We start from the raw sequence: 26,852 nt of genomic DNA, 5'->3' as shown, positions 1-26,852 counted from the left end.
CATTTCTTTTTGTTTGTTTTTTTTCCTTTTTCTTTGCTCCCCCAAAGTTCTGAATCTGAGTCCCTAACCACCCTGGACCGGTTAGTATGCCATCCTTTTCTCTGCACGAGTGAGTGTGTGTCAGAGAGGCAGAACACATGATGTGGCTTTTGTTGACTGGTTCTTTTATTACTCTTTGTTTTCCAAGCGCCATTTGCTTCTTTACATCCTGGTCATTGCATGGCAGATGGTTTAGCAAAGTGTAAAGATGAGGTGGTTTGCAGATTTTTCCTGTATACAGCATAACTGTGGCTTGTTTGACAGACTCCTCCTTTTGCTTTGCTCCCTCCTTGAGTCTTTTGATCCCACTGATATTCCCCTACCAGCCTTATGGAGAGTGGCTCTGGGTAGGGCACTGTCTTATTTATCACCACCAGACCAGAGGATTGTTTCTTCTACCTCATATCCAAGCCTACACTGTTATTCTCCCCTTAATCCTATCTCTTCCCTCCTTTTTCCTGTGTTCTCGCACTGCTCCTTCTGGTGTGTCAGATGGCATTTCAGGTAGTTCTGCCCCAAGGCATCAGGGGCTGCAAGGGAGGTTCAGCACTTTGCCCTGAGGTATAAGTAAGGTTTTCCCTTGGGGCAAGTATTTTACAAGCCTGCCTTACCACTCTCAAAAGTTTGGACCTCAGCATCTCCCCGTTGGGTCATACCCAGTGCTCCAGGTTAATTTTCCTCTGGCATATTTTGTGCTGAAACTCCCAAATTGGAAAGAGCAACCTGTGTGGAAATAGCAAGCGAGTAGAATCTTGCTCCCTTAGCAAAGTCAGTTACGCTTCTTCCCATGTGTCACACCACCCCTTGATCTGCAGTCATATGTACGTCTGTGGGCCATGGTGAATTGGTACTGTCAAGACAATCCAAGTTATCCCTGCTGCAGGCTGCGTAAGGAAACGTTTTATCCTCTTTGGGAGAGAAAAGCCCCTGTCTTTCAGCTGTGGATTATTAAAGCAGTCCTAAGTTTGTCTGTGAGCGTGAGCCAGGTTTAACTCTGGTCTGTAACACAATGAAATGATATGCATGGTGCCTGTGGCAGGTTTTATCATGCTTTGATTTTGTACTTGGCATTCGTTAGCTGTCTCTGAGCTACTCATGACTGTAGCCCGCATAAAGCAAAGTGCTAAGGAGAGGGAAGGGTTGCTGTACTCAAGCCTGCTTTCCTTTCTCCCTTCAGGCTAGTAGTGAGTTCTTTAGAAGCGCTGGAAAGCTGCTTTGCTGTAGGACCAGTCAACGAGAAGGCAAGTAACTTTCTGAATACATTCTTGAGCTTTCCGAGCTGGGGGAGGAGGGGCAAGATCAGCAGCACCTCCTGCAGCCCTGGGGGCCTGATACGGAAGAGAAGCCGCATCCGTTTTGCTCAGAGCACTGATCTCAAAGTTGACTTAGCAAAGAGCCTGTGAAACTAGTTTGGAATGACAGTCGGCATTTGCATTTATTGCTGGCGGGGTTTTAGTGCTGAAGAGTGACCTCGTTTACTAAAACAGCAGGGGAGAAGCCCAAAAATCTCAAAAGGACTGTTCTTATGTAGACATGTAAATGTTCTTTAAATGCCAAATAATAATCTGAGGAGGCTACTAAAGTGGTGTTGAACTTGCTTGAGGGGAGGGAGCTGCAGGTACACTGAGAAGTCGCATTCATGCATCACCTTAATAGTAAATGTACTGAAGAATTTCTTGTCTCTTCTTGGGAGCAGGAGAAGAATAAGGTGGCAGCTCAGGAACTGGCTACTATGCTGCTGTCCATGCCAGCTCCTTCCAGTGTCCAGCAGCAAACCAAAAGCCTCCTGGCCAGCTTGCACACCAGCCGCTCGGCATACCACAACCACAAGGTAAGACACTGCAAGGATTTAATGACTCCTATAACTTCCCAGTTTATGGTGGAGGTGCGGCATGCCTTCCTCCATGCAGTGTAGATCTGCTGGCTACTTTTCCATCAGCTCCTGCTGCCTGCATTGCTGGCTTCTGTGTTTCACCAGAACCTCACTGCTTAAAACGCTTTTTGAAGATTCTGGGGGGAAATAATGTCAATCTAGAGACATGGGGATCTTGAAACACATGAAGTTTGCAAACTCTGTCTTTAGCTCTGGTTTCTGTTTCCACAGGCATCTGGCTTAGGGTGATAGGAAATTACCAGGGTAAGTAGTGGTTAGACTGTGCTAGTGTAATTGCAGTTAATGCACAGATGCTTGCAGATAGCCTTTTCTAACCACTTGGATGATTATGTTTATACACTGTTTTTTCCATCCACATTTAAGCCTGAGGGGAAGCAAATGTGAAAATAATTCTCAAGCCAGATTTCTTCTGTTAGAGAGGGTGATTTTGTATTTTTAGTTGTTCTCCCTAGATGATACAGGCCAAGAGTTAAAGCAGCCAAGAGCCAACAGCAGCGAGCATCAGATATCCCTGGGATCTGTTCTGCAGTTGTACTTCAGTTGTTTTGTTGTGCTGCTCTCTGATGTTTTCCTTTCCCTGTGTTATCTTTCATGTTACAGGATCAAGCATTGCTAAGTAAAGCCATTCAGTACTTGAGTTCCTCAACCAAAGAAGGAAAGGACCTTGATCCTGAAGTATTTCAGAGGCTGGTGATCACTGCTCGATCCATTGCTATTATGAGACCCAACAATCTGGTCCACTATACAGAATCAAAGCTGCCACAGTTGGAAACAGGTAGATAAGTCTGTAATATTTTCCAGCTTTCTGGTATAGCAATTAAAGGTGTCTTGGGGTGTCTGGTTCAGTGTGACAGGAACTCTATCTGTGGTCCTTGTAATGAGGACATCAGTCTAACGGAAGTCATTTTGAATAAGCTTGGTGTTTCCTGCTTGGTAATGCTCTCCCTGCATATACCTGACAAGTGTTTTTAATCTGTACAGAAAGTGAAGAAGGGCAGGAGGCCCTGAAACAGGCTGAAGGAGAAGGCTGCACCTTTATTACCCAGCTGGTTAACCACTTCTGGAAGCTACATGCATCAAAACCCAAAAATGCCTTCCTTGCCCCTGCCTGCCTGCCAGGTGTGTTGCTCCTCATCTGCTATTGTCAAGCTTGTGTAGTTTGAAGGATCCGATTTTAAGCTTGTGAACAGAGAAAATTGTTTCAGTCTAGGCTTACGATGCTGTGTGTGCTTTCTAAGGTGTAGCTGCAAATTCTGCTCTAAAGCTTTTGTTCAGAGGTACGTGTATTGTGCTAGTAAAAAGGTGATTGATTGATTCACATTTGGCTTGATGGAGGATGTTAGAAGATATTTGGTGGTGCTGGTATATCACATGCACAATATTCTGTTAGACGAGAGTGGTGTGTAAGATCACCTTGGATTGAAAATCAATGTATTTGTGGTGTTGACATTGTGCCTTGAAGCCCGCAAACAGAAGATGCCTCCTGCAGTGTCTCACTCTATGTTCTGAAATGGAAAGATTGTTGATCACAGTCTACTTTTCTTCCTCCGTAGGTCTCACTCACGTTGAAGCCACAGTCAATGCTTTAGTGGATATTATCCATGGATACTGCACTTGTGAACTGGATTGTATCCATACAGCATCCAAAATCTACATGCAAATGTTACTTTGCCCGGTGGGTAATCTTGCTCTGCTCTGCTTCAGGCTCTGTAACGCTGCACCAGGGGAGGTTTAGATTGGATACTAGGAAAGATTTCTTCACCAGATGGGTTGTCAAGCACTGGAATAGGCTGCCCAGGGAGTCACCATCCCTGGAGGTATTCAGAAGCCATGTAGATGTGGCATTTAGGGACATGGTTCAATGGTGGCCTTGGCAGTGGTTAATGGTTGGACTCAATGATCTTGAAGGTCTTTTCCAACCTAAACGTTTCCATGATTCTATACTATGAAGAGAATTAAATACAGGTAGAATGATGACATGAAGTACAGATGCAAAACAGAGGCATGCAGCCAAAAACATAGAGCCAGAAGTGAAGGAAGGAGAAATTTCTCTCTCCTTGTGTTTGAGTTATGTTTGTCATGCGCTGCATGTGGAACGAGAAGTATTGCTTTAGGACTGCTGGGGAAACGGAGCTCAGAAGTGAGCAGTGACTTACGTCTCACATGAATCATGACCAGCAGAGTCATAAGTGTATTTTTAGCTATCCTTCCAAATACTGTGAAGAAACACTTTAAGAAGTTTAATGATTAATTATTAACCCTCTAGGATCCTGCAGTGAGCTTTTCTTGCAAACAAGCTTTGATCAGAGTGCTGAGACCAAGGAACAAGCGGAGACATGTCACTTTGCCATCCTCCCCTCGGAGCAATACTCCTATGGGTACGCAACATGGATTCATCTTTGCTTTTAGATGAGTGTGACCTACTTTATTTGTCAGAAAAGACAAGAAGATAAAGTAGTCTTACAAACTGGGGCTAAAGAAGACTGAAACCAGTCTTTCTCCATTCTCTTGCTCTGTCTTATCCCCTAACTCCCTTCTTTAAACATTTCACCTCTTCTTTAATAGTCTGGGATTCTCTCTGAGATATGACTCCCCTTTCAGTGACAGGGAAATCTGATTGGTTTATGTGGGGGTAGTAATTCAGACTGTCTTAGTATTTCTGTGCATATTTTTAAGTCCTCCTATATAAGTCATAAAGCTGGGTGCAGACCAAAGTTAGGGTACCAGGTTTCCATGCAAGAGATGCTTTTTTAGCATTGATGTGAATTGTGGTTGTCCATGAAATCTAATAGTGACTGGGGGTAAACTGAACATAGCTTAGGGGTTTTTCCAGCATCACCTTGTTTGTCATGGTATGAAAAAAGAGGGCATTTATGAATGAATCCTTTGTAACTCAGGAGATAAGGATGACGATGATGATGATGATGCGGAAGACAAGCTGCAGAGTTCTGGGATAGCAAATGGTGAGCACATCCGACAGGAAAGCCAGGAGCAAAGTGAAGTTGATCATGGGGACTTTGAAATGGTGGTAAGTCCAGAGTTCTTCTCTTCAGAGCTTTTCTAGTATGTGAAGTGCTCGAGTTTAATCTACTTATGATGTAAATTAATCATTACTTATGATTAATTTACTGCAAACTACTCAGTTTGTAGTGCACTGTTAGCTGGTGGTGGGTTAGTGAAAGTTCTCACTGTGTTTCCTTTCCATAGTCTGAATCTATGGTTCTGGAGACTTCTGAAAATGTGAATAATGGGAACCCTTCTCCCCTGGAAGCTCTTCTGGCTGGAGCAGAGGGGTTTCCTCCTATGCTGGATATTCCTCCAGATGCAGATGATGAAACAATGGTGGAATTGGCTATTGCTCTGAGCCTGCAACAAGATCAGCAAGGTAAGAAGTAGGTGGTGTTGGCAGTCAAAAAGGTAAATAAAAGATGAAGAAACTGGGACAGAAACAAAGCAGGAGCTGTTGATGTCACCACCAACAAAGCAGAGACAAAAGAATGATGAAGCATATAGAGAAGGCCAGAGCTAACATCATTCTCTCATAGAAAGAGACTCATAATTTGTTTTCTTCTTGCAGGGAGCAGCAGCAGTGCACTGGGGCTTCAGAGCTTAGGACTGTCTGGCCAAGCACCCAGCTCTTCCTCTCTTGATGCCGGAACACTCTCAGATACAACAGCATCAGGTAACTGTTCACTGCAAAGAATCAAGCTTTTTTGCTTTTGACCTAAATAATAACTTAAAATTTGTTTGTAAATATGGTTTTGAAGAACCAGTTATTGCTGTTGGCTTCATGTGTGTTTAATAGCATGTTTATGGCCTTTCCCTGCTTTGAAAGACTTTTACCATAGGCTTCTGAGGAAGGTATTTCCTCTCCTTAAAATAAAGCAGACCAAATAAACCATATACTGTATTTCCTCTCCATTTATACACAAGCAGACATTGGTCTTCAAGTAACTTGCATGATTACCAATTTGATGAGGAGGTTTCCTTCTCAGGGTGGCTCCCCTCCACTGCTTTTAGCAGGCTTAAATGGACACTTCCAAGTTCCCTTTTGACTTGTAGTTGAGAAGTGACACAAAGCCCAAACCTTTGTGGCTTTCCTTTCATAGCTTGCATGCCTTTTGAAGTTCTATCAAGGCAGTGTTTTTACTTGTAACAGCTCTCTTTATTCTCTTAGCTCCAGCGTCTGATGATGAAGGCAGCACCGCTGCAACAGACGGCTCCACTCTTCGGACATCACCTGCAGACCATGGTGGGAGCGTGGGCTCCGAGAGCGGCGGCAGTGCGGTGGACTCCGTGGCTGGTGAGCACAGTGGTGAGTGTCTCCTGTGCACCAGTACATCTGCTTTCTGCTGTAACAGGACTTCACCAGAGTGAGGAGGAGGCAGTAATCCCTGCAAAGAAGGACTCTAAGTTCCAATTAGATGATGCCATGCAGCAGTGTATGGTTACTGCAGACACACTAATGTATGGTTGTGTACAGACTACTTGCTCACTTCTTTTAGTTCTCTGCAAGTGTGGAGTCTGCAGTGTTTTTTGCTGGCCTGTTATAACAGAATGCAGTAGCCTACAGCAAGAGTGAAAGAATTCACTATACTGCTGGGTAAGCTTGGATGGGATAGAATTAATTTCTCTCTTTTTTTGCTTGGGACTGTTACCCAGGTAAAATAATCACAGTCTTCTGTATTAAAGCTATGTCTGTGCTGCCCATCCACACCTTTTCTGACTCAGTTTAAATTACTGCTGTGGAACCAATTCATTTTGTGCCACAAAGGTGAGGGTCATGAAACTCTTCTAGCTTTATGAAGATCAACAAAGCACTGTCTCTTTAGTATCATAGTTCCAAAGTACATTCAGCTGTGTCAGTTGCTGTGAAGCAGGAAAATGCAAGTTCAGTTGTGCTGACATTGTCTTTCCCTGGTTTTGTTTTCCTTTCCCAGTGTCTGGCCGTAGCAGTGCCTATGGGGACACAACAGCCGAGGGCCACCCCGCTGGCCCAGGCAGTGTCAGCTCCAGCACCGGTGCAATCAGCACTACCACGGGCCAGCAGGAAGGAGATGGTTCAGAAGGGGAAGGAGAGACAGAAGGAGACGTCCACACCAGCAACAGGCAAGGAAGGGGCTTTGCTTTCCACTTGAAGAACAGCACATCTGGTCTGCAGTGTTGTTTAGAGGAGTGGACCGCAGGTGCTGAAGTTCACGGAGTGTGATTTGTGAATGTTGGATAGTAAAAAGTGAAAGTCAGAAGCATAGAGCAGAGCACACTGCCATGGCAAAATGCCTCCCTGTGCATTCACCATGGAACGTGCCCCCAAACTGCTGCCTGAATGATGAAAAAATCCTGCATGAGTCAAGTAAAAAGAGGAATAACCAAAATACACAGCTTGGGAAGCTTGTGAAATTCAGTCTTAGGAGGAAAGTATGTGCAAGGTGCCAAGCAGTTTGGGAAGGTTCTGCAGGTTTTAGTTCTGCAGGAGACATGCTCAGTCATTTTTACAGTGCACTTTGGAACTGATTTGTAGTGTTTGTTCCTGTACAGTTGAATTCTGCAGGTGGTTATGCTAGGCAGAGTAGTTCTGAAGTGAGTAACATCTGTTGTCAGTTGCTCTGCAACTCTATCAGGATGATCTTTGACATCGCTTGACTGCAAAGTCTGAGGGATTCTGCTCCTCTGTGCGTGTGGCTGTGATGACTTTAGGATTTCCTCATGTTCTGCAGTTCTGTGGTGAATTGCAGTGCTCTGTTGGTGCTCCTGCTGGGTCTAATGTTTCTCGTGACATGTCTGAAGTGCTTCATGTCTGATCCTGGCTTCTCACTTCCCAGGCTGCACATGGTCCGACTGATGTTGCTGGAGAGGCTGCTGCAAAACTTACCTCAGCTGAGGAATGTTGGAGGAGTCCGGGCCATTCCTTATATGCAGGTAAGTGAGGAGGGCTCAGGTGTTAAATCTAACCAGTTAATCACCATTACTGCCTGGTTTCTATTTGCACATGCTTTATCCTTGCTCTTTCCTGCCCACTCACAATGTGTGTCCATCTCTGAAGTGTTTGCTTCAGCAGTCTTTACCCATTGACTTCTGCTAGACTTGTGCCCTTTCTCAGTGTGGTGTTACAGCTACAGGCTAAAATCCTTGAACCCTGATGTATTTGGGTCTTTGGTGTTTATACTGAATGATCAAAACATGGTGTGATGGTGTAGGCAGGATTTGGGAAAGAACACAGGTTAATCAAGGTAAAATCTGTGATGTCTTGTGAAAGATCAGCTGCATTTATCTTGAAAACATGGAACCTGCCTCTCTTTATTCCCTGCCCTCTATTGCCAGGTTATTTTGATGCTCACAACAGACCTAGATGGAGATGATGAGAAAGATAAGGGAGCTTTGGATAACCTTCTGTCCCAACTGATTGCAGAGCTATGCATGGACAAAAAGGTAAGCTGTAGTATGTGCACACTCTTGATTTGCTCCTTCTAGACAGTTTGTTTCCATGGAGCAATTAGATGCATGGGACTTACAGAAACACACTGCTGTGTGGATGTGTTCAGGCACTTAATTTCTCTTGGCTCACTTCACACAAGGTAGAAAATGACATGGGTGTAATTCTCACTGTTTCCTGGTTCTAGCATCTACAAGTGAGCATGAAAACTTGCTTTGCTTGATTATACTCTTAAACCAGATGTGAACAGTAATGCATATATAGCTCTTTGATTGTATAATATTATTCTCTGGCACCCAAGCCACTGTCAACCCTTACATTGAGGAGTTTGTGCTGCTTTTTTAGTATAGCTGCTTGAGCTTAATGCTTCCTGAGGATCAGAGCAGTGAGATGTAGGTGCTTAGGACATCGTGCTCAGCTCTGTAACAGGGAAGCTCTCTCTTTGCAGGATGTGTCTAAGAAAAATGAACGTTCTCCTGTGAATGAAGTGCACTTGGTGGTGATGAGGCTGCTTAGTGTGTTCATGTCCAGAACTAAGTCAGGATCCAAGTCTTCCATTTGTGAGGTACCTTTTTCAAACTGCTTTGCTAGGGGGATAATGTGGAAGGGGGGCTTTTAGTCATCAGAGATGGTCTAGAATCTGCTAACAGAAATAGCTGGTGTGAAACTGAAGAACAGTTGGATTTGGAAAACATTTGGAAAAATGTATGAGGAATCTGTAATGTTCCTCAGCTCCTGTGGAAAAAGATCTTTGAAATTCAGCATAGAGGAAAAAGGGGCATGTAAAGACACCTGGATTCACTTGTTTTCTGCACAGTTTCTGACTGAGTTAAGGGCAGCACATTGATGATGGCATTTCAAACAGCCTGGCACATTTTTTCCTTGCCTCTTCCTGGTGCTGAAGGGGTTAAAGAGGATTTGTAATGTGATTATTGGAAAGCAATATGCTGCTGTGTCAACGTAAAAGTCGCTAAGAGGATTCCTTAGATATTTGTTGCTAAAAGGTACAGTAATAAGGCATAAAAAAGCAGTATGTGTGGTGGGAAGGAGATTAATAAAAAAGCATAGAGGTTAAAAAATTTAGTCTGAACTGCATCAAATTTTAATGAGCTTATGAGCTGTGGGGTTTGTTTGGATTTACAGCCCTGCTTTAATAGTTTTATTTACAGTAGCTTTTTTCTCCAGCCTTTGTTACTCACTTGAGCTTCCCACAGAAATCAAAGCTCATCGTCTTGCAGAATGCAGGTGGAGCAATACCTGGGTGGAGCAGAGCCTCTGAGCTGCATCTGCAACAGGGCCTCTTTCTCTACCAAGAATTCCCACCCAGCTGGCCAAATCCCAGAGGAACAAATAGAAATCCCAACTTAAAATAAATAAATAAAATAAAGAAGGGGGGTTGTGAAAGGAAAGGCAAAAAGCCCTCGTTGTCTAATCCATAGCAGAGTGGCCTCTGGCACATGTGTCGAGGGGAGATTAGACTTAAGAAGAGATTTTATTTGTTTTCCTTTACTAAGCGCTTGTTCAAAAGAGTCTCTGTAAATATTTGAGTTGCTTTTCATAAACACACAAAAAAAAACCCTAAAAACCTCCAACCTCAAACAAACCCCAAACTTAAAAGCTGCCTCTAAAGTTCCATAAAAACCTGCTCTGTTAGCCACAGTCAGTAGCTGCTGAGTACTTCTCACAGCTTCCCTGCCCTTCCAACGTGGTGCTTCTCAGGTGCTTTAGTAACCCAGCTCCTCTTTGTTTCAGTCTTCCTCCCTCATCTCTAGTGCCACTGCTGCTGCACTGTTGAGTTCTGGTGCTGTTGACTACTGTCTGCATGTGCTGAAGTCTTTGCTGGAGTATTGGAAAAGCCAGCAGAATGATGAGGAGCCTGTAGCCACCAGCCAGCTCCTGAAACCTCACACTACTTCTTCTCCACCTGACATGAGCCCTTTTTTCCTCCGCCAGTATGTGAAGGTGAGTCCTAGCCTATGCTCGTAGCTTTACATAACCTGCCTTAAGAGGCTGCTGCAGAGAAGCAAGTAAAAGCATCCTTGCAGAACTGGTTTTCCCTTAGTAGGGCAATTGAAATCTGTCCCTATAGCTTGTAGTTAAAACTAGGATTTAGATTGGATATAAGGAAGAAATTCTTTCCTGTTAGGGTGCTGAGGCACTGGAATGGGTTGCCCAGGGAGGTTGTGAATGCTCCATCCCTGGCGGTGTTCAAGACCAGGTTGGATGAGGCCTTGGGTGATAAGATTTAGCATGAGGTGTCCCTGCCCGTGGCAGGGGGGTTGGAACTGGATGATCTTAAGGTCCTTTCCAACCCTAACTGTTCTATGATTCTATTCTGTGATTCTATGATCAATGCACTCCTAAACCAAGCAGTTGTGTGGAGCTGCTGTCACTGTTTCTGCTTGAAGGGAAGCTCCTCCAACTCCTGCCTCCTTGTGCTTGGCAGAATTCCTGAACCACTACTTCCTGTGGCAAGGAAGCCTAGGATTTGATGGGGATTTCCACCCTAAATCCTAGACTTGTTCTACCACCATGGTACCTTTATGCTGCTGGGAAGGGGGGCTCTGATATATGTACAGGTGCAGTGAAAAAAGTGTAGTTAAATGGAAGAATGTCTCCTAAGTTGAAAGCTCCTGTGTTAAATTGCCTTATACAACAGATGAGCTTGCTGCATCCTCTTAGTTGCTGTCTAGTTAAAGTCCTCATGCAGATTTGTTGGCTTGTTTTACAGGCTGCAGAGGTGCAAAAAAAGCTTTGTTTTTAGCAAATCAATAAATGCACCCTATAGCTTGTCATGACAGCTCCTTGGGAATGTTCAGTGCCAGAGCCTGATGGATTGCTTTTGCTCCCAGGGTCATGCTGCTGATGTTTTTGAGGCCTACACTCAGCTCCTGACAGAGATGGTGCTGCGGCTGCCCTATCAGATCAAGAAGATTGCAGACACAAACTCCCGCATCCCGCCTCCCATCTTTGACCACTCTTGGTTCTACTTCTTGTCTGAAGTAAGTGAGAGCATGATAGATCTATGGACTTGAACAAAAACATTTCAGGAGTATTGCCTTTCATGGGAGAGATGAGCTTCTGCAGAATTCCTCTCAGATCCATCTCTGAATTTTAAGCCCCCTTGGAAGAAGGTGAGCTGTTGGCTTTGTTTTATTCCTGTGGAACAAGAATCTGTAGGAAAGCATACGTGAAAAAGAGCACTGCTATTTGCTGTAACTCGGTGTCTGCTGCCAGGAAATAGGAATTGAAAACCCTCTCTGGGGTGGTACAATGTAACCGTGCTTGCTACTTAACTTGGTCCTCGTAAAAGGCATCAGTAAGGTTATTTGGAGTATATTATTTTGGTTCCTTTGGTTGTATAGCTTCCTAGTTGAGATCACATCTTCCATTTGCACAAGTGTGGGGTAGGATTTCTTAATTAGGCTTGACTAGCTTTTTATTTGATGTCATGGATGACAAAGGAGCAGCAGTGTCACAGTGGCACAGCTCGGGATGCTGCAGTGTTGTTTTGCAGTGTTCCTTCTGCCTGTGACTTACTTTTACAGGTGACTTTACCATACGTTAAAGCTGACAGATTCAGGAATACATCTCCCATATATTTTCTTTCTGTATGAAAACACATGGTGTTTTGGTGGCACGAGTTGCCTGCTGCTGAGTTCACAGTGCTGACGTTGTGGCCTTTTCTTTGTCTAGTACCTGATGATCCAGCAGACTCCATTCGTGCGCCGCCAAGTTCGCAAGCTTTTGCTCTTCATCTGTGGCTCAAAGGACAAATACCGCCAGCTCAGAGACCTGCACACGTTGGATTCCCATGTTCGTGGAATCAAAAAGCTCCTGGAAGAGCAAGGCATTTTCCTTCGTGCCAGTGTGGTCACAGCAAGCTCAGGCTCTGCCCTGCAGTACGATACCTTGATCAGCTTGGTAAGGAGAAGTGTGTCACTGTGCTAGGAAAAGCGTACATTGCATCGATGAAAGATGTCAGAAACACTGACATGGGGTTTAATCCTGTCCCATCGTGCCTTTCAGATGGAGCACTTGAAGGCTTGTGCAGAGATTGCCACACAGCGAACAGTGAACTGGCAGAAATTCTGCATTAAAGATGACTGTGAGTTCTTGAAGAGTATTTGAGGGAGCAGAGGGGATGTATTATGTGTCTTGGTCTGCATCGAGACTTACCAGATGGGGAATCTCAGCAGAGAAGAAGGGAGGACACAGCTGAGTAGGACTGAACAGTTTCCAGTACTAATTATCACAGTGTTCTAATTGCATCTGTCCTTAGCTAAAGGACACAATCTGGTGTAATGGATAACTCACAAGAACAGAAATAGGGGATCTGTGTTCTCTTGCTTGAGCTGCTGTTGTTCCAGTGCGTAATTTGGGATGAAACACTTTACCTTGACGTGCCCAAATGTACAGTGCAGGGACAGGAGGGTTCTGTGAGTTTGTGGGATGGCCCTTGTCACATTCAAAGGCATTTTTTTTGTTGAGGTTGGGGTTTTTTTTGCTTGCTTGTTTTTTAAATTCAGGCTTCAAAGATTTTCTTCCTCTCTTCGCAGCGGTTCTCTATTTCCTCCTTCAAGTCAGCTTCCTGGTAGATGAAGGAGTGTCACCAGTTCTCCTGCAGCTGTTGTCTTGTGCTCTGTGTGGCAGTAAAGTGCTGTCTGTGGCTTCATCCTCGGGATCATCAAGCACCTCTTCCACCTCTGCTCCTGCAGCAGCAGGCTCTGGGCAGCCAGCAACACAGAGCAAATCCTCCACTAAAAAGAGCAAGAAAGAAGACAAGGAAAAGGAGCGAGAGGGTGAGCTGCTGCTGTGCCCTGTTCTCTGTGGTGGTTTTAGAGATAAAGTCTGCTCCTCTCAGCCTTTCATAGTCAATTTAGAAAGAATTGCTTTCCTCTTCTTGTGATAAATGCCACTGTTGGGAAAGGGTCATAGAGGGGTGCAAGGGCACTTACAGACTACAGCAACAATTAGGAGAGAAGAGCAGTTTTACTGTGTGTAGGTAGGAAAGGGACGAAGACGAAGGAGTATGCCTTAGAAGCTGGGGCTGAAATTAAGTGCTGAGTGCATCCCAAACCCACTGTGAGTATTTGTTAACTAGAGTGGGCTTCAAGATAAAGTTATGGAAGTTACTGATTCTCATAATGAAGTAGCTTCCACCCAGCATGCCTGTCCTAGGCTGTAGGAGGTTGACATGCTCATGGGGATTAAAACAAGTACTGGACGTGCACACCCAGTTAGTTCTGCAATTCAATGGTAATGTTCAGACTTGTTTCCACTGGCTGACTTGTAAACTCTATTAGAGCCAGGGCTGCTGCTTAATGGATGCCCAAAGCCCTGGGAAAGTAATTAAGCTTTCCTATAAAAGTCCTGGGCATAAATTCTTTCTTGGCTTTTCTTCATGGAACCATTTTGGCTTTCTTTGAGATGGATCTCTGTGAGTCTTTTTACTGCCCCATGGTTGATCCTTTTCTTTTTATCAGGATGTGTGGCACATTTCTCACACCCTTACTAGCAAGTTTTCCAGCCGTTTTCTGCTGTGTTAGGAGTACTAGGTCATAGTTATGGAAAAAGAAAAGAACATTAAACTTGCTTATTCCCTGAAACACAGTTACTTGTCCCCGTTATCCTGGCTTTATGAGCTATAAAATGAGAAACTGGTCTGCCTGTGAGATAGTCTGTTCATCTTCTTGCTTAAGTCTCACTGTGCCACCCGGTGTCCCCTAGGTGAAGGCGTTGGCAGTCAGGAGGATCAGCTGTGCACAGCTCTGGTGAACCAGCTGAACAAATTTGCTGACAAGGAGACCCTAATTCAGTTCCTGCGCTGCTTCTTGCTGGAGTCCAACTCGTCCTCTGTGAGATGGCAGGCACACTGCCTCACGCTCCACATCTACAGGTGAGCCGGAGGACTCTGATCAGGCTCCTCTTAGCCAGTCTCAGCTCGGTTATGCACAGTTCTGTCCTTGGGTGAGAGTTAATACTTGAGCCTCCTTCCTGAAGGATGCTGGAGCTTGCAGATGATTGCATTCCCTTGGCTTGCTCACACTGTTTTGCAGTTACTGGGGCTGAAGGTAGAAGTTGTGACCTAATGATCAACTTGAGCTGTCATCTGCAAGAAGCATTTTATTTGCCTGCAGACTCTGGCTCCTGATGCCTAGGGGAGGAGGTATTTGTGAGCAAGTGAATTTCTGAAGCAGATGCAGACTCATGCAGTTACAAAGTTGGGAGTTACATAGGGAAAGGCACAACTCAGGGTGCTGCAGTCCTTCAGACCTTTATCAGTTGTTGCAAGACAGCTGCTTTCATTTCAGAGAGTGATGAGAATTAACTCTCTGCACTCCAGTGTATGGAGGATAATGGTTTCCAAGCTTGGTGAACTGTAGCACGTTTTGAGTAAGATGCCATGCAGTCTGTGTAGCTATCTTCACAGCCCTAATTGTATGTCCTCTATACAACAGGAACTCAAACAAGTCTCAGCAGGAATTACTCTTGGATCTCATGTGGTCAATCTGGCCAGAACTTCCAGCCTACGGGAGAAAGGCTGCCCAGTTTGTAGATCTCCTGGGATACTTCTCCCTGAAAACACAGCAGACTGAGAAGAAGGTACAGTGTCCTCCTGAGGAGGAGATGCAGCATCCCAGGTCCTGCTGCTTCCTGTGGATTATCACAAATGACAAATGATATCAGAATTATCAGGAGTGATACAGCTGGGACAGATTTTCTGTCAAAAGAGCTTTCTGTGGAAACTTTTCTTGTTCCCAAAACTGTTAAAAAGGCTCCTTCAGGACTTGAGGAGTGTGGATTTTTTCTTATTGTAGGGTTTTTTGGTTTGGGGAGGTTTTTTGGAGTCTGTTTTAACAATTTTCTTTAGATGAAAACATCTTCCCCACAGGAAGCTTTTGTGGGAAAATACATTTATTTGCTAGCTCCAGTTTCTAGGGTTTTGATATTCCAGTTCCTAGAACTTTTTTGTAACCAGGGCTGTTGGACAAAGGAAGTGGCAGGATTTTTTAGTGCACCAGTGGGCTTGAGAACAAGTAATTTAAGCTCATTGATACTTGCATGTGTACTTTTAAAAAGCTGGGAATGCCTCACAAATCTTGGCAGGCAGTTACAGTGACTGTCTGACAAATAGCACTGTTATTGTGGTAAAGGTCTGATTTTAGGATCTATTGCATTCCTGGGTAATGATTTAACCACAGGAATTTCTCTGGTATAGAGCATTCATCTTCTGGGGGACCTGGAATGCCACAGGAGGAGAGATCTTTAGGTCTTTCTAGCAATAAACATGCTGAGAAGACAATATTTTCCTTACTGTGTCGTTTCAGTTGAAGGAATACTCCCAAAAGGCCGTGGAGATCCTCCGCACTCAAAACCACATTCTTACCAACCACCCCAACTCCAACATTTACAAGTGAGTTACTCCTGACTTTGATCCATTTCACTAAAGAGCTTTTCAGCAGAGATGGGGATGCAGCATTTCTGCCATCCAGAGGAGAATGCACAATCCTTGTAATAAGATCCTGGTGGAGGAAGGACCCCTGCTGAGATTGTGTGCTCGCTGCAGCTGGGTTTGGGGGAATAGAGATTCCTTTCTGCCATCTGAAAAATGTGACATTCTCTGTGCTCTCAGCAGTTGGGCTTCAGCTTTTTTGCTGTCATTGTTGGTAAATGTTACAAAATATTAGGGTTGTAGAGTATAGACTTGCAGATTTATGTGTTGTGTACTTAATCATGGCTTTGATAGTTGTTAATTGTACTAAAATGCTGCCTAGTGAAGAACAGTAATGTTCAGTCTGCTTTATACTGTAATGCTTTTCTTCCTAAATCTGGGGGTGGGGACTGCAGGTAAATTAAAACTACACTGATTGAATGGCTTGTGTTTAAGACACAGTGAATGCCAAATTGTATGTGTCGATGTCCTTTGCCTTGTTCCAGCACTCTGTCTGGGCTGGTGGAGTTTGATGGCTACTACTTGGAGAGTGACCCTTGCCTTGTCTGCAACAATCCAGAGGTGCCCTTCTGTGTAAGTAACTGCTGCTCTTAAAGCCTTCCCAATTAGAGGGAGCCAAAATGTTCACAGCAGTGATTTGCAGTGATTCCGAGGGGTTTGGGCTGTAATCATATAGGCAGTGAGTCCTTGGTTTTGTTTTCTCAGTACATCAAGCTTTCCTCCATTAAAGTGGACACGAGGTACACAACAACCCAGCAAGTGGTGAAACTCATTGGCAGCCACACCATCAGCAAAGTGACAGTGAAGATAGGAGACCTGAAACGGACCAAAATGGTCCGAACCATCAACCTCTATTACAACAACAGGACGGTGCAAGCCATAGTGGAGCTGAAAAACAAGTATGTTCATCACGGGTTTTATGTGCAAGTCTCTGAATTTGACATTATGATTTCTGGCCAGGTGCCTGGTTCCTTGTTTTAGCTGATATTCCTCTGTCTCTGTGTGCAAGCTCTGTGCAGGCTCGGTGTTAAGCACCTAACTTCACTGTGTTGACACCAAGCACCAAGAGCACCTCCTGGAGAGTTTGATTGAGAAGGGGATTTGAACCTTGCAGCATGTCCAGAAATGCAGCAAGTGTTAACATCACTTGTTTAAAGCCCTGTAGTAGAATTAAAACGAGAAGTTGGATGGGCCAACTCTGGACTGCTGCTTTACCTATGAGAAATGGTTCCTTTTCAGTGCATCACTCAGTCTGGAGCCAGTTGTGCTTATGGGCTTTCTCTTCTTACTTCTTGAGATGTTCTCACCAGAATCAGATCTTTTTGGCTTAAGGATTAATCTGTGCCTGCCGCTTATTGCTTATTTGAAGTCTTAATCCTCTGTGACATCACAAGTGGCTGCTGTGGAGAGGATTATGATGTCACAAAGAGAGGATTCTGACTTCAGGTTGAGAATAAGCAGTGGGAGCAGATGAGATCTTTAGAAATAAATATCCTGTTTTCATGCAAATGTCCTTCCTAATAAAAAAATGGAGGTGAAAATCCCTAGAAAATGTCTGTAGAATTAAAGTTTCTCCATGAGGCATCAACAGCTCTTTAATCCTAAACAGTCTCTCTCTCTATGAAGAGGATAAAGGCTTAAAATGTATTTCTGGCTACATATCATGTCAATACAGAAGCTAAGGAAACGAATCCTAGAACTGCTCTCCATTCATCCCATTTAAAGTAGATTTGGAGCTGAGACGGTTGCGTTTGGCTTCTCTTCAGACGTGGGCAGGCAGGGTGCTTCCCAACCAAGCCTCTTTTCTTCCCTTTTCCCAGGCCAGCCCGTTGGCACAAAGCTAAGAAAGTCCAGCTGACCCCTGGCCAGACAGAGGTGAAGATTGATTTGCCACTGCCCATCGTGGCTTCCAACCTCATGATTGAATTTGCAGACTTCTATGAGAACTACCAGGCTTCCACCGAGACCCTGCAGTGCCCCCGGTGCAGCGCCTCCGTCCCGGCCAACCCCGGCGTGTGTGGGAACTGTGGGGAAAACGTGTACCAGTGCCACAAGTGCAGGTATGTCCCCCTCCTGCCTCCCCACAGAGCCAGCACCAGGGGTTTACCGAGCCTTTGTGCTGTTGCCCACGTTGGGTGTTCAACCAAACACATGATTCTGGTTAATACAACCGCGCGATCAAATTAGTCGAGAAGTATAAAACAGGCTTACAGGGATTTAATGTTAATACAGGCTAACAAAGGAAGCTGATAGCACAGTGCTGAAAGAACACAGAAGTTTTGCATCAGGCCCTCGGAAGTTCAATAGGGAAAATTCCCAGGAGGAGATTATTTTTGGCCTGACTGTTCCAAGGGCATGAGGCTGGAGTTCAATTAGATGATTGCAGGGGGGGGTTCCCCACAGGATCCTTGACTTAGTGTGCTGGACAGACAGTGCTTGCTTGTCTGTGCAGGGCTTTTGCTGTCCTCCCCTCATTCAGAGCAGGGCTCAGGGTGTAATTTACTGTGGGCTATTCAAGCTTTCACTACAGTATTCTAAATCCTTTTCTTTTGTGAGTTTTGTCTCCTTATCTGATATCTCTTCTCCCCTTATTGTTGCACATATTTCACTCTAATCCTCATGGATTCAAGGTGTTTAGCAGATTCTTTCCATAGATCAGGTGATTACTGCTATATTGAAAGTTTTCCACATCCCTTCTTGAATTATGGGAGCTATAAATCAGTTCATGTCATTCTGCTCTAGTCTGCAGTGGGATAATAAGTATGCTGTAGACCCTCTGCAACTGGGTAAAGAGTGAAAGCTATTGAAAGCCCAGACCTTACAAAACAAAATGATTCCCTTTTATCTGTGTTCTCCTAAAGGGCACAGTGCCCTAGTCTGACGTTCAACTGGGAATTACTGTAGCTAAAGTAGAATTGTTAGGAACAAATTCACATCTGTTTCTGCTTTTTTGGGCTGGAGTGTGGCACTGCTTCTGCGAGGGGTTTATTTATTTGCCTGATGTGTGGGTTTTGCTGTACCTTATGTATTTCACTTGTGGCTTCCCCAGGCAGGTTGGTAGGTTAGACATTTTAAGGGCCATCCTCCTCTTTCACCTGAGTCCATTCACAACTGTTTTCCTTGCCTTGGTTACCCTTATAAAGCTCAGCTGCATTCAGTGACCTTTCTGCTTGCCTTTCAGATCCATTAATTACGATGAGAAAGATCCTTTCCTCTGCAATGCCTGTGGGTTCTGTAAATATGCTCGTTTTGACTTCATGCTGTATGCCAAGCCCTGCTGTGCAGTGGATCCCATAGAAAATGAAGAGGATCGAAAGAAGGTGAGCAAATAGCAGAGTCATTAATGGAATTCTCTATCTCTTGGCTGGGTCAGCAGCCAAGTAGGGGTAGCAGAGATCCATCTCTCTTGGGAGTAACATGAAAAGCATGGTTCTTCAAGGCTTCTCACTGACTAATGCATTCCTTATTTACTGTCTTGCCCCACCAAATAAGTAATTCTTCAGAAGACATAATTCAGTGCTTTACTTACAAACTAGCTAGGTAGCACTAGATCTCTTTACCTTGCTGTACAATTTGGGGTGTAGTGTATGCTTTACCATTCTGTGTGAGGATCCCTGCTAGTGAATGAAGAAGCCATTGCACTGTGTGGCATGTCAGGCTTGGAGGCTGATGGTTGTAGTTCTGTAGAATTTAAAATGGCATCTGAACATAAGAGTTTCCTTTCCTTTTTTATCTTAGGCAGTAACAAATATCAACACTCTCCTGGACAAGGCTGACAGAGTGTATCACCAGCTAATGGGCCACCGACCACAGCTGGAAAACCTGCTGTGTAAAGTGAATGAGGCAGCCCCTGAAAAGCCACAGGTAACAAGGGATAGGTGGATCTCACACAGAACTCAAGGCTGGTGAAACACTGGCCTTTACACTGCCAACAGCAACCCAAGGTCCTTGCTCAGGTGCTGTTCTGGTTATTTTTGTGTGTAGTCTTCATATGCGATTCCTTTTTATTTTCCTCTCTGTTCCAGGATGAATCTGGTAGTAGTGGAGGGATAAGTTCAACCTCAGCTAGTGTGAATAGGTACATACTCCAGTTAGCCCAGGAGTATTGTGGTGACTGCAAGAACTCTTTTGATGAACTTTCCAAAATCATCCAGGTATGATGTGCTTTGATTTGATTCATGTGTTTCTTTCTGTCCCCAGATACAGTGCATATCAGAAATACAAATTAAGATGATGTCATCTGTGTTTAATGATATTTGTGAGCAATAGGTGATCACCTGCATATTTTCAGGGAAATAACAAATAATCATTTCTAAAAGCTATGGTTGCCATGAATACTATGGGTTTGTCACATTTCCAGTGCTTCTAATATAGACAAGAAGCCTTTAACCAGGGCAGGTAACTGGGAGTGAGGCTGGTATTTCAGATGGATCTCCTCAGTCTGCCATTGATGTGAAGGATCTCTAGTTGTGTTTCTCCACAAAACCCACAGTGAATTGGATTAGCCATTATGTGCTGCCTCACAGTTCCACAACTTCCAGTTCTCCTTCTCTGTGCTTTCAGAAAGTGTTTGCCTCTCGGAAGGAACTCCTGGAATACGATCTCCAACAGAGAGAGGCAGCAACAAAGTCCTCACGAACCACTGTCCAACCCACGTTTACTGCCAGCCAGTATCGTGCCTTGTCTGTTCTAGGCTGTGGCCACACATCATCAACCAAATGCTATGGCTGTGCCTCAGCTGTGACTGAGCACTGCATAACATTGCTGCGGGCTTTGGCAACCAACTCTGCCATCAGGCACATCCTTGTGTCCCAGGGCCTTATCCGAGAGCTCTTTGACTACAACTTGCGCCGCGGCGCAGCCACCATGCGGGAGGAGGTCCGACAGCTCATGTGCCTTCTGACCAGGTTAGCTCTTACTTGGTGCATGCAGCCCTTTGACTTCAGTGAGCTCTTGTGAATGCACCATCAGGAAGGAGAAGCTTTCTAGAGTAGATACCTTACATCAGCAGACTGTAGACTCTAACTGCTTGTATGTTTGTTATCAACTAAACTGAAATCCCTGAGCTTTTGGGATTTAGTATGAGCACAACTTGACAGTGTTCTCTTTCCTCTCCTGAAATTAGGGACAATCCAGAGGCCACGCAACAAATGAATGATTTAATCATTGGGAAGGTTTCTGCAGCTCTGAAGGGACATTGGGCAAATCCAGACCTGGTGAGAGACTGGTGTTTGCCAATTTCTGTTTTCTGCCCTCTGCAACTGCTGTTGTGTTCTCATCATTGCATCTTCTCTCTCATATGGTCTGTTTGCAATAGGGAAGGTGTTTGTGTCATGATAAGATAAATGTCAGAGTGGAGCACAAAATGATGTGCTTAGGTATATGCCTGAATTTCCTCAGGCAGTTCTGCCTGTCTTGGCTGTTGTTTGCAGCTTTCAAATAGATTGCCAGTCATCCCAGATGGGCATAGGATTAAATTTACTTAGATCAATGTGTTTTGAACCTGTGTTTTTTAAATATCAGAAGGCAAAAGGGACTGCTGCATCACCAAGACTTCTTAAACCTTTGAACCTGTGTCTGTTACAGGCCAGCAGCCTCCAGTATGAAATGTTGCTGCTAACAGATTCCATCTCAAAGGAAGACAGTTGCTGGGAGCTCCGACTGCGTTGTGGTGAGTTCAAACAAGTAGTGAGAACATTTCATTTTAATATGCTGTACCCACGTCCATGCACTATAGCAAGATCTGTTTCTGTAAGGAAGGGAACTGATACTGACCCAGCTTGTGATTAGGGTTTGAAGTGGAGTTAGCAGCAGATGGTTTGTCTTGAGGTAATGTGTCTCTTGAAAGAGGAGTGTTGAGAAACAGAAAGCTGGAGGTGTGAGGAGAAGGATGACAAGACTCTCTTGCTGTAATAAAGTAGTTGCTTTCCACCCATTGTTGCATGAGAATGTGATAGTTCTGTTTGAGGAGATGAGGTCTTGCCTCACTCTAAACACTTGTAATGTGCTGTACGGAGCTGTGGAGGTGTATTATCTGCAGATCTGGGATGGAAATGTATGTCTGTGTCTTTCAGCTCTCAGCCTCTTTCTGATGGCTGTGAACATTAAGACTCCAGTGGTTGTTGAAAACATCACCCTCATGTGCCTGCGCATTCTTCAGAAGCTGATTAAGCCACCTGCTCCAACCAGCAAGAAAAACAAGGTACTGCCGTGGGTGCTGAGCACAGCACCTGCAAACCTGCTGACTAAGGTCTGGCACACAGGTCTCAGCGATTCATGAGGAAACCAGGGCTTGCTTTTCCTGGTCACGGGCACAAGGGAAGCCCAAGTCCTGTGATTCTTGTCTTTGCAGACTGCAAATCACAGTTTTTCTTACTGGTCTTTGGTGGCTCCAACCACCACTTTTCAAGACTGGGCTTTTTTTTTTCCCACTCAGATTTGAGGCATGGGGTAAGAGCTACTTCAGAGCTACAGCTTGGTTATTTTGGGCAGGCTTTTGGTTCTTTCAGTAGGATCAAATACCTAAAAACAGTAGAATCAAGTGCTTTTGACTCAGATTTGTAAACACTGAGCTACAATTACAATAAAAATGGTATTGATTGTAATTTAGGATAACGTTTGCAAGGGACAAAATATGTTTCTGCTTTGATCTAGCTATCTCATAGCCACAGATTGATGTCAAAGTTGGGTTTAGTGGTATTTCAATAGTAACTGGAATGAGGCATCTCTCTTAGTGCATCATTAACAGAAACTTTATATCCTGCTGTTGCCCAAGAACTGCATTTACCTGTTCATGGCATATACACAACCAGTGATTCACCTACAGGAGCTGCTCTTTAGGGAGCAGGCTGTGGCTTTCTGAAGACTCATAGAATTATTTTCTTCATTAGGATGTGCCTATGGATGCTCTCACCACTGTGAAGCCTTACAGCAATGAAATCCATGCACAAGCTCAGCTGTGGCTCAAGAGGGACCCCAAAGCATCATACGAAGCTTGGAAAAAGTGCCTCCCTGCCAGAGGTAGTCGTGTGCTTTTAACTCTGTGCAGTTTTGTGCAGGAGCGTGTGTGTCCCTCCAGGTTTAATAAGGAATGTGCTTCTGTTGGGTTGCGTTGGCTTCTGTCCTGTGACATGTGATCCTATCTTCACACTTAGATGTATAGTCCTTAGAGACTGTAGCACTGACTTTTCTAGGCTGTGTTGCTCAAACCCTAAGCAGAACATGCACTGTCCCTGGAGATAATGAGGGGAATGTGAAAAATGAAACTGGTTGTGTATTTAAAATGATACCAGCCAACTGAATTCCCCGAGAGGTTATGGGATTTGCATCTGGCTTGGAAGTGAACATACCTCCACGCGGAGTGGACATGGCAGCAGAAAGCAATGAGAAGCTTCTCAGCTGGAGTTTGGAGAGTTCCAGTATGGAGCAAATAACACAATGTGACAGCTTGCAGTTAATAAGTGCTGACAGTTCTCTTGAGCTGTGTTCAATATTGCAGGTGTAGATGCCAATGGGAAATCTCCCAGCAAAGCTGAGCTTCACCAGCTCTACTTGTCAGAAAAATATGTCTGGAAATGGAAACAGTTCATGAGTCACCGTGGGAAGAGACCTTGTCCTCTGGATCTCAAGCTGGGACACAACAATTGGCTGCGACAGGTAAACCTGGGTGAAAGCTCCAGGGGGTGCACTGGGCAGAGTCAGTGGGCAGAGATGTTTGGTAGCTGGCTGCATTTGATGCGCTTTGCACAGCGAGGTCACCAGGCTGTCCTAATGTATGTTGTGCCTTCACTAGTTCATCTTTGCATGGCAAATGACACCATCTTCTACTGCTCTTCCCTCAGGTGCTGTTTACTCCTGCCACTCAAGCTGCAAGGCAGGCTGCATGCACCATAGTGGAAGCTCTGGCCACCATCCCCAGCCGCAAACAGCAGGTCCTTGATCTCCTCACAAGGTATTTCTGTGTTGCCACACTCGACAGCTCCAGGATTGTTCTTCTTCCGTTCCCATGAGAATCTCTGCATCCTTCCAACTTTTCTCACACCTCTCCATTGTATACCTCTGGTTCACAGGTCTTTTTGGGGCTGGATTCTGACACTTACTTAGCTGGAATGGTATTGATTTAGGTTTTTTTGTTGTCTGGCAATAAGCTGTTGCAGTCCTGTACCTTTTCCAGAAGTAAGCAGATGGTGTTCAGCTGTGTGGACAACATTTCCCCTGCCTCTTCAATAGCAAACTAATAGGGTGAACGCTCTTTCAGCTCTGTGACATAATTTATCCCACTTGAGGCTAGTAGCGCAGTTGGGGGACCCTTTTTTGGGACAAAATACCACTTCAGCCATAGTAATGCCTATCAGTTATACTTTTAGCTAGTAGTACCATAGAGAGGATGGATTCCTGGAGGCTTTTTCTTTCTTTGTGTGATGTCCTGAAGCTGTGAATAGTGCTTGTTACTGTGAAGTGGTTGTCAGCTTGTGTTTCTCTTCTCTAGCTACCTGGATGAGCTCAGCATTGCTGGTGAGTGTGCCGCTGAGTACCTGGCACTGTATCAGAAACTCATCAAACCAGCCCACTGGAAGATCTACCTGGCAGCCAGGGGGGTTCTGCCCTATATTGGCAGTCTCATCACCAAGGTATGGACTAGTATGGAGGGACTAGAAAGCTAGCTTGGCTTTTCTGCTTTGAAATCTTCATCTGTTTGTTCAGTGCTGAACTTTGCCAGGTTTGTGAAGCTCACACTTCTGCGCTGTCTGAACTAAAAGCTACAATGGGTTTAGCCCCAGCCCTTGGCACAGACTGGCTGGGACACATTAATAGCTGCTCTGGGGTCAGCTGTGCTAAGGGGTATAAATATTTCTACACTGTCTTGGCACCAGATCCAAGTTGGAAGCTGCCTTAGGTGCCAGACTGGACTCTGAAAGCCCTTAAGGACAAGGGAGGATTAGGTGTGCTACCATTCTTTGAGTGTGAACTACAGCCTGTTGGAGGAGCAGCACTTTTCAGTTGCAGTCTTCAGAATGTTGGGGCTTAGGAGTGTTCCCTGGTGATCCCTGGGGCACTCCAAAGAGGTACATGACAGCCTCTGTGTTAATGGTGGCCTTGAATCCATCATGGAGGGGCCACTAGAGCAGTTGTAATAGGGCAGTACAGGGAGAAAACAAGGAGAATGTTTTAGGTAGTTTTTCTCTCCTCTCCCCTTCCTTCCCTGCTGCTGTGTTGCAGTTCTGGTTTCTCTGTGTCATTATTGGCATTGCAGTGTCTTGTCCTAATAGACTTCTTAATTATTCCCAGGAAATAGCTCGTTTACTTGCCTTGGAAGAAGCAACACTCAGCACTGATTTGCAGCAGGGATATGCCTTGAAGAGTCTCACAGGTATTTGGTGGCATCAACGTGTGTCTTGTAGTAGGTTTAGAGATGGGGGAGTCCCTGTTCTGTAACATCACGTAGCAGAATTTGAGAGATGTGACTTGATGGTTTGCAGATAGATTTTTGCTATTGATTTAGCACTTAACCCCTAAATAGATTTTTCTGTGTTCTTTATGGTCTGTTTCTGCTTTTAGTTACTTGAACTGTGATAACATATGAGAAAACTTCACCATAGCACTTTCCTTCTCCATTTCTTAATTACATTAATTGTACAGTAGAATTCCTGGAACCATTCTAAACATTGATTTGTTCCTACCTGTTGTTTCCTACCTGCTTACTCTACAGTAGCCTTTCTTTTTTGAACCTTGTAGAGGATAGTATTTTCAAAACCTTGCTGGAAATGGAAATACATCAGTAACTGGGTCATTCTTTTTTTGTATTCTCTTCCATTTCTTGAAGAATCAATGGACTAATTCATAAAACCTGGCTTCTTGCAAGAAAAAGCGCATTGAGAAATATGTCATGGGAAAGAATCCAAGTGTTTGCTGATCCTTTGTTGTAGGAGTGACCAGTTTGGTGATGTAACTGTTAAGTCACTGCACTTGTCACATCATCAGAGCCAGCTTAAAGATTAGACAGAAGCAGTCATCTGTTTTTTGAAATACCTTGTGGCAGAAAAATGTCCAAAAGTGCAGGAATGCCCAAGGAAGCTGTGGCTGCCCCATCCCTGGCAGTGTTCAAGGCCAGGTTGGACAGGGCTTGGAGCAAGCTGCTCAAGTGGAAGGGGTCCCTGCCTGTGGCAGGGGTTGGAACTGGATGATCTCAAGGTCCCTTCCAACCCAAACCATTCCAGGATTCTATGATTTTTGTATCAAGTGCTTAGAAAGCTCCTTACACCCTTTCCTCATTCCCTCACCATGGTCCCACTTGCTGTAATTCACAGGGCAGCACTCACAAGCCAGGGGGCTTTACCTCCAACTGTTCATAGAAGGGAGCTTTAAACCACAGGCTGTCAATGGGAGTTGTAAGAACCCATTTCCTTGTGCTGTTTTGATGATGCTGTGCCCTGTTTGCTGACCACATGAAATCAAACTCCCTCTTCCCAATTCCTGACTATCCCATTGCTTTGCAGGTCTTCTCTCTTCCTTCGTGGAGGTGGAGTCCATCAAGCGGCATTTCAAGAGCCGCCTGGTGGGTACAGTCCTGAATGGCTACCTGTGCTTGAGGAAATTAGTGGTACAAAGAACAAAGCTGATTGATGAAACCCAGGACATGCTGCTGGAGATGCTGGAGGATATGACAACAGGTAAAACCACCTCAGTTCCATAAACAGTTTGGGGCAACCACGATGAAAAAGCAGATTGCTACAGCCACACAAAGGACTTCTTTCTAAAAGATTGCTGTAGTGAGGGGGGTTTATGGCTTGGGCATTCCAATAATTCCTTTTGGTACAGAAGAGGTAAGTAGCATTCCTGGAGTTGTTTCTTATTTTCCAGGAATTTAAACCTCCTCCTTTTATGGGATTGTTTTACTGCAGCCCAGCCATGCAAAAGGGTTTTCCTAGTAAACATACCAATAAATAGCCTTTCACCTTTTAAGTAGTGGCTCTGCAAAAGGAGAGGGCACCAAAGTATGGTGCTTATTGCAGAAGGATTTATTGTGTATG

General features: G+C 44.6%; 1 protein-coding gene across 5 annotated transcripts in view; it reads left to right on the top strand.

The window, feature by feature from the left end:
- The window catches only part of UBR4 (ubiquitin protein ligase E3 component n-recognin 4), an 80,642-nt gene that overhangs the window by 35,261 nt on the left and 18,529 nt on the right, over positions 1-26,852 (top strand). Inside the window, exons 49-87 of one of the 5 annotated variants that reach the window (XM_061479412.1) lie at positions 48-80; positions 1,217-1,280; positions 1,736-1,870; positions 2,534-2,708; positions 2,915-3,052; positions 3,487-3,608; positions 4,200-4,311; positions 4,831-4,961; positions 5,141-5,318; positions 5,511-5,615; positions 6,093-6,248; positions 6,874-7,042; positions 7,756-7,852; positions 8,255-8,362; positions 8,815-8,931; positions 10,119-10,328; positions 11,219-11,368; positions 12,063-12,290; positions 12,396-12,474; positions 12,926-13,168; positions 14,097-14,265; positions 14,828-14,972; positions 15,698-15,783; positions 16,308-16,395; positions 16,528-16,721; positions 17,643-17,882; positions 19,004-19,142; positions 19,561-19,686; positions 19,848-19,976; positions 20,386-20,729; positions 20,948-21,038; positions 21,409-21,493; positions 21,897-22,024; positions 22,713-22,842; positions 23,321-23,478; positions 23,664-23,773; positions 24,311-24,452; positions 25,111-25,192; positions 26,319-26,492. In XM_061479412.1, the coding sequence (XP_061335396.1) occupies positions 48-80; positions 1,217-1,280; positions 1,736-1,870; positions 2,534-2,708; positions 2,915-3,052; positions 3,487-3,608; positions 4,200-4,311; positions 4,831-4,961; positions 5,141-5,318; positions 5,511-5,615; positions 6,093-6,248; positions 6,874-7,042; positions 7,756-7,852; positions 8,255-8,362; positions 8,815-8,931; positions 10,119-10,328; positions 11,219-11,368; positions 12,063-12,290; positions 12,396-12,474; positions 12,926-13,168; positions 14,097-14,265; positions 14,828-14,972; positions 15,698-15,783; positions 16,308-16,395; positions 16,528-16,721; positions 17,643-17,882; positions 19,004-19,142; positions 19,561-19,686; positions 19,848-19,976; positions 20,386-20,729; positions 20,948-21,038; positions 21,409-21,493; positions 21,897-22,024; positions 22,713-22,842; positions 23,321-23,478; positions 23,664-23,773; positions 24,311-24,452; positions 25,111-25,192; positions 26,319-26,492 (5,510 nt within the window). The remainder of the gene's footprint in view (positions 1-47; positions 81-1,216; positions 1,281-1,735; positions 1,871-2,533; positions 2,709-2,914; positions 3,053-3,486; positions 3,609-4,199; positions 4,312-4,830; positions 4,962-5,140; positions 5,319-5,510; positions 5,616-6,092; positions 6,249-6,873; positions 7,043-7,755; positions 7,853-8,254; positions 8,363-8,814; positions 8,932-10,118; positions 10,329-11,218; positions 11,369-12,062; positions 12,291-12,395; positions 12,475-12,925; positions 13,169-14,096; positions 14,266-14,827; positions 14,973-15,697; positions 15,784-16,307; positions 16,396-16,527; positions 16,722-17,642; positions 17,883-19,003; positions 19,143-19,560; positions 19,687-19,847; positions 19,977-20,385; positions 20,730-20,947; positions 21,039-21,408; positions 21,494-21,896; positions 22,025-22,712; positions 22,843-23,320; positions 23,479-23,663; positions 23,774-24,310; positions 24,453-25,110; positions 25,193-26,318; positions 26,493-26,852) is intronic. The other 4 variants (XM_061479409.1, XM_061479408.1, XM_061479411.1 and 1 more) reach the window with 4 other exon arrangements.

The sequence above is a fragment of the Pezoporus flaviventris genome, unplaced genomic scaffold (genome assembly GCF_033815535.1).
Source record: "Pezoporus flaviventris isolate CSIRO_AGI_PZ_B2104156 unplaced genomic scaffold, CSIRO_AGI_Pfla_v1 ptg000148l, whole genome shotgun sequence".
NCBI classification, from domain to species: domain Eukaryota; kingdom Metazoa; phylum Chordata; class Aves; order Psittaciformes; family Psittacidae; genus Pezoporus; species Pezoporus flaviventris.
This window is presented reverse-complemented; position numbering and strand designations above follow the sequence as displayed.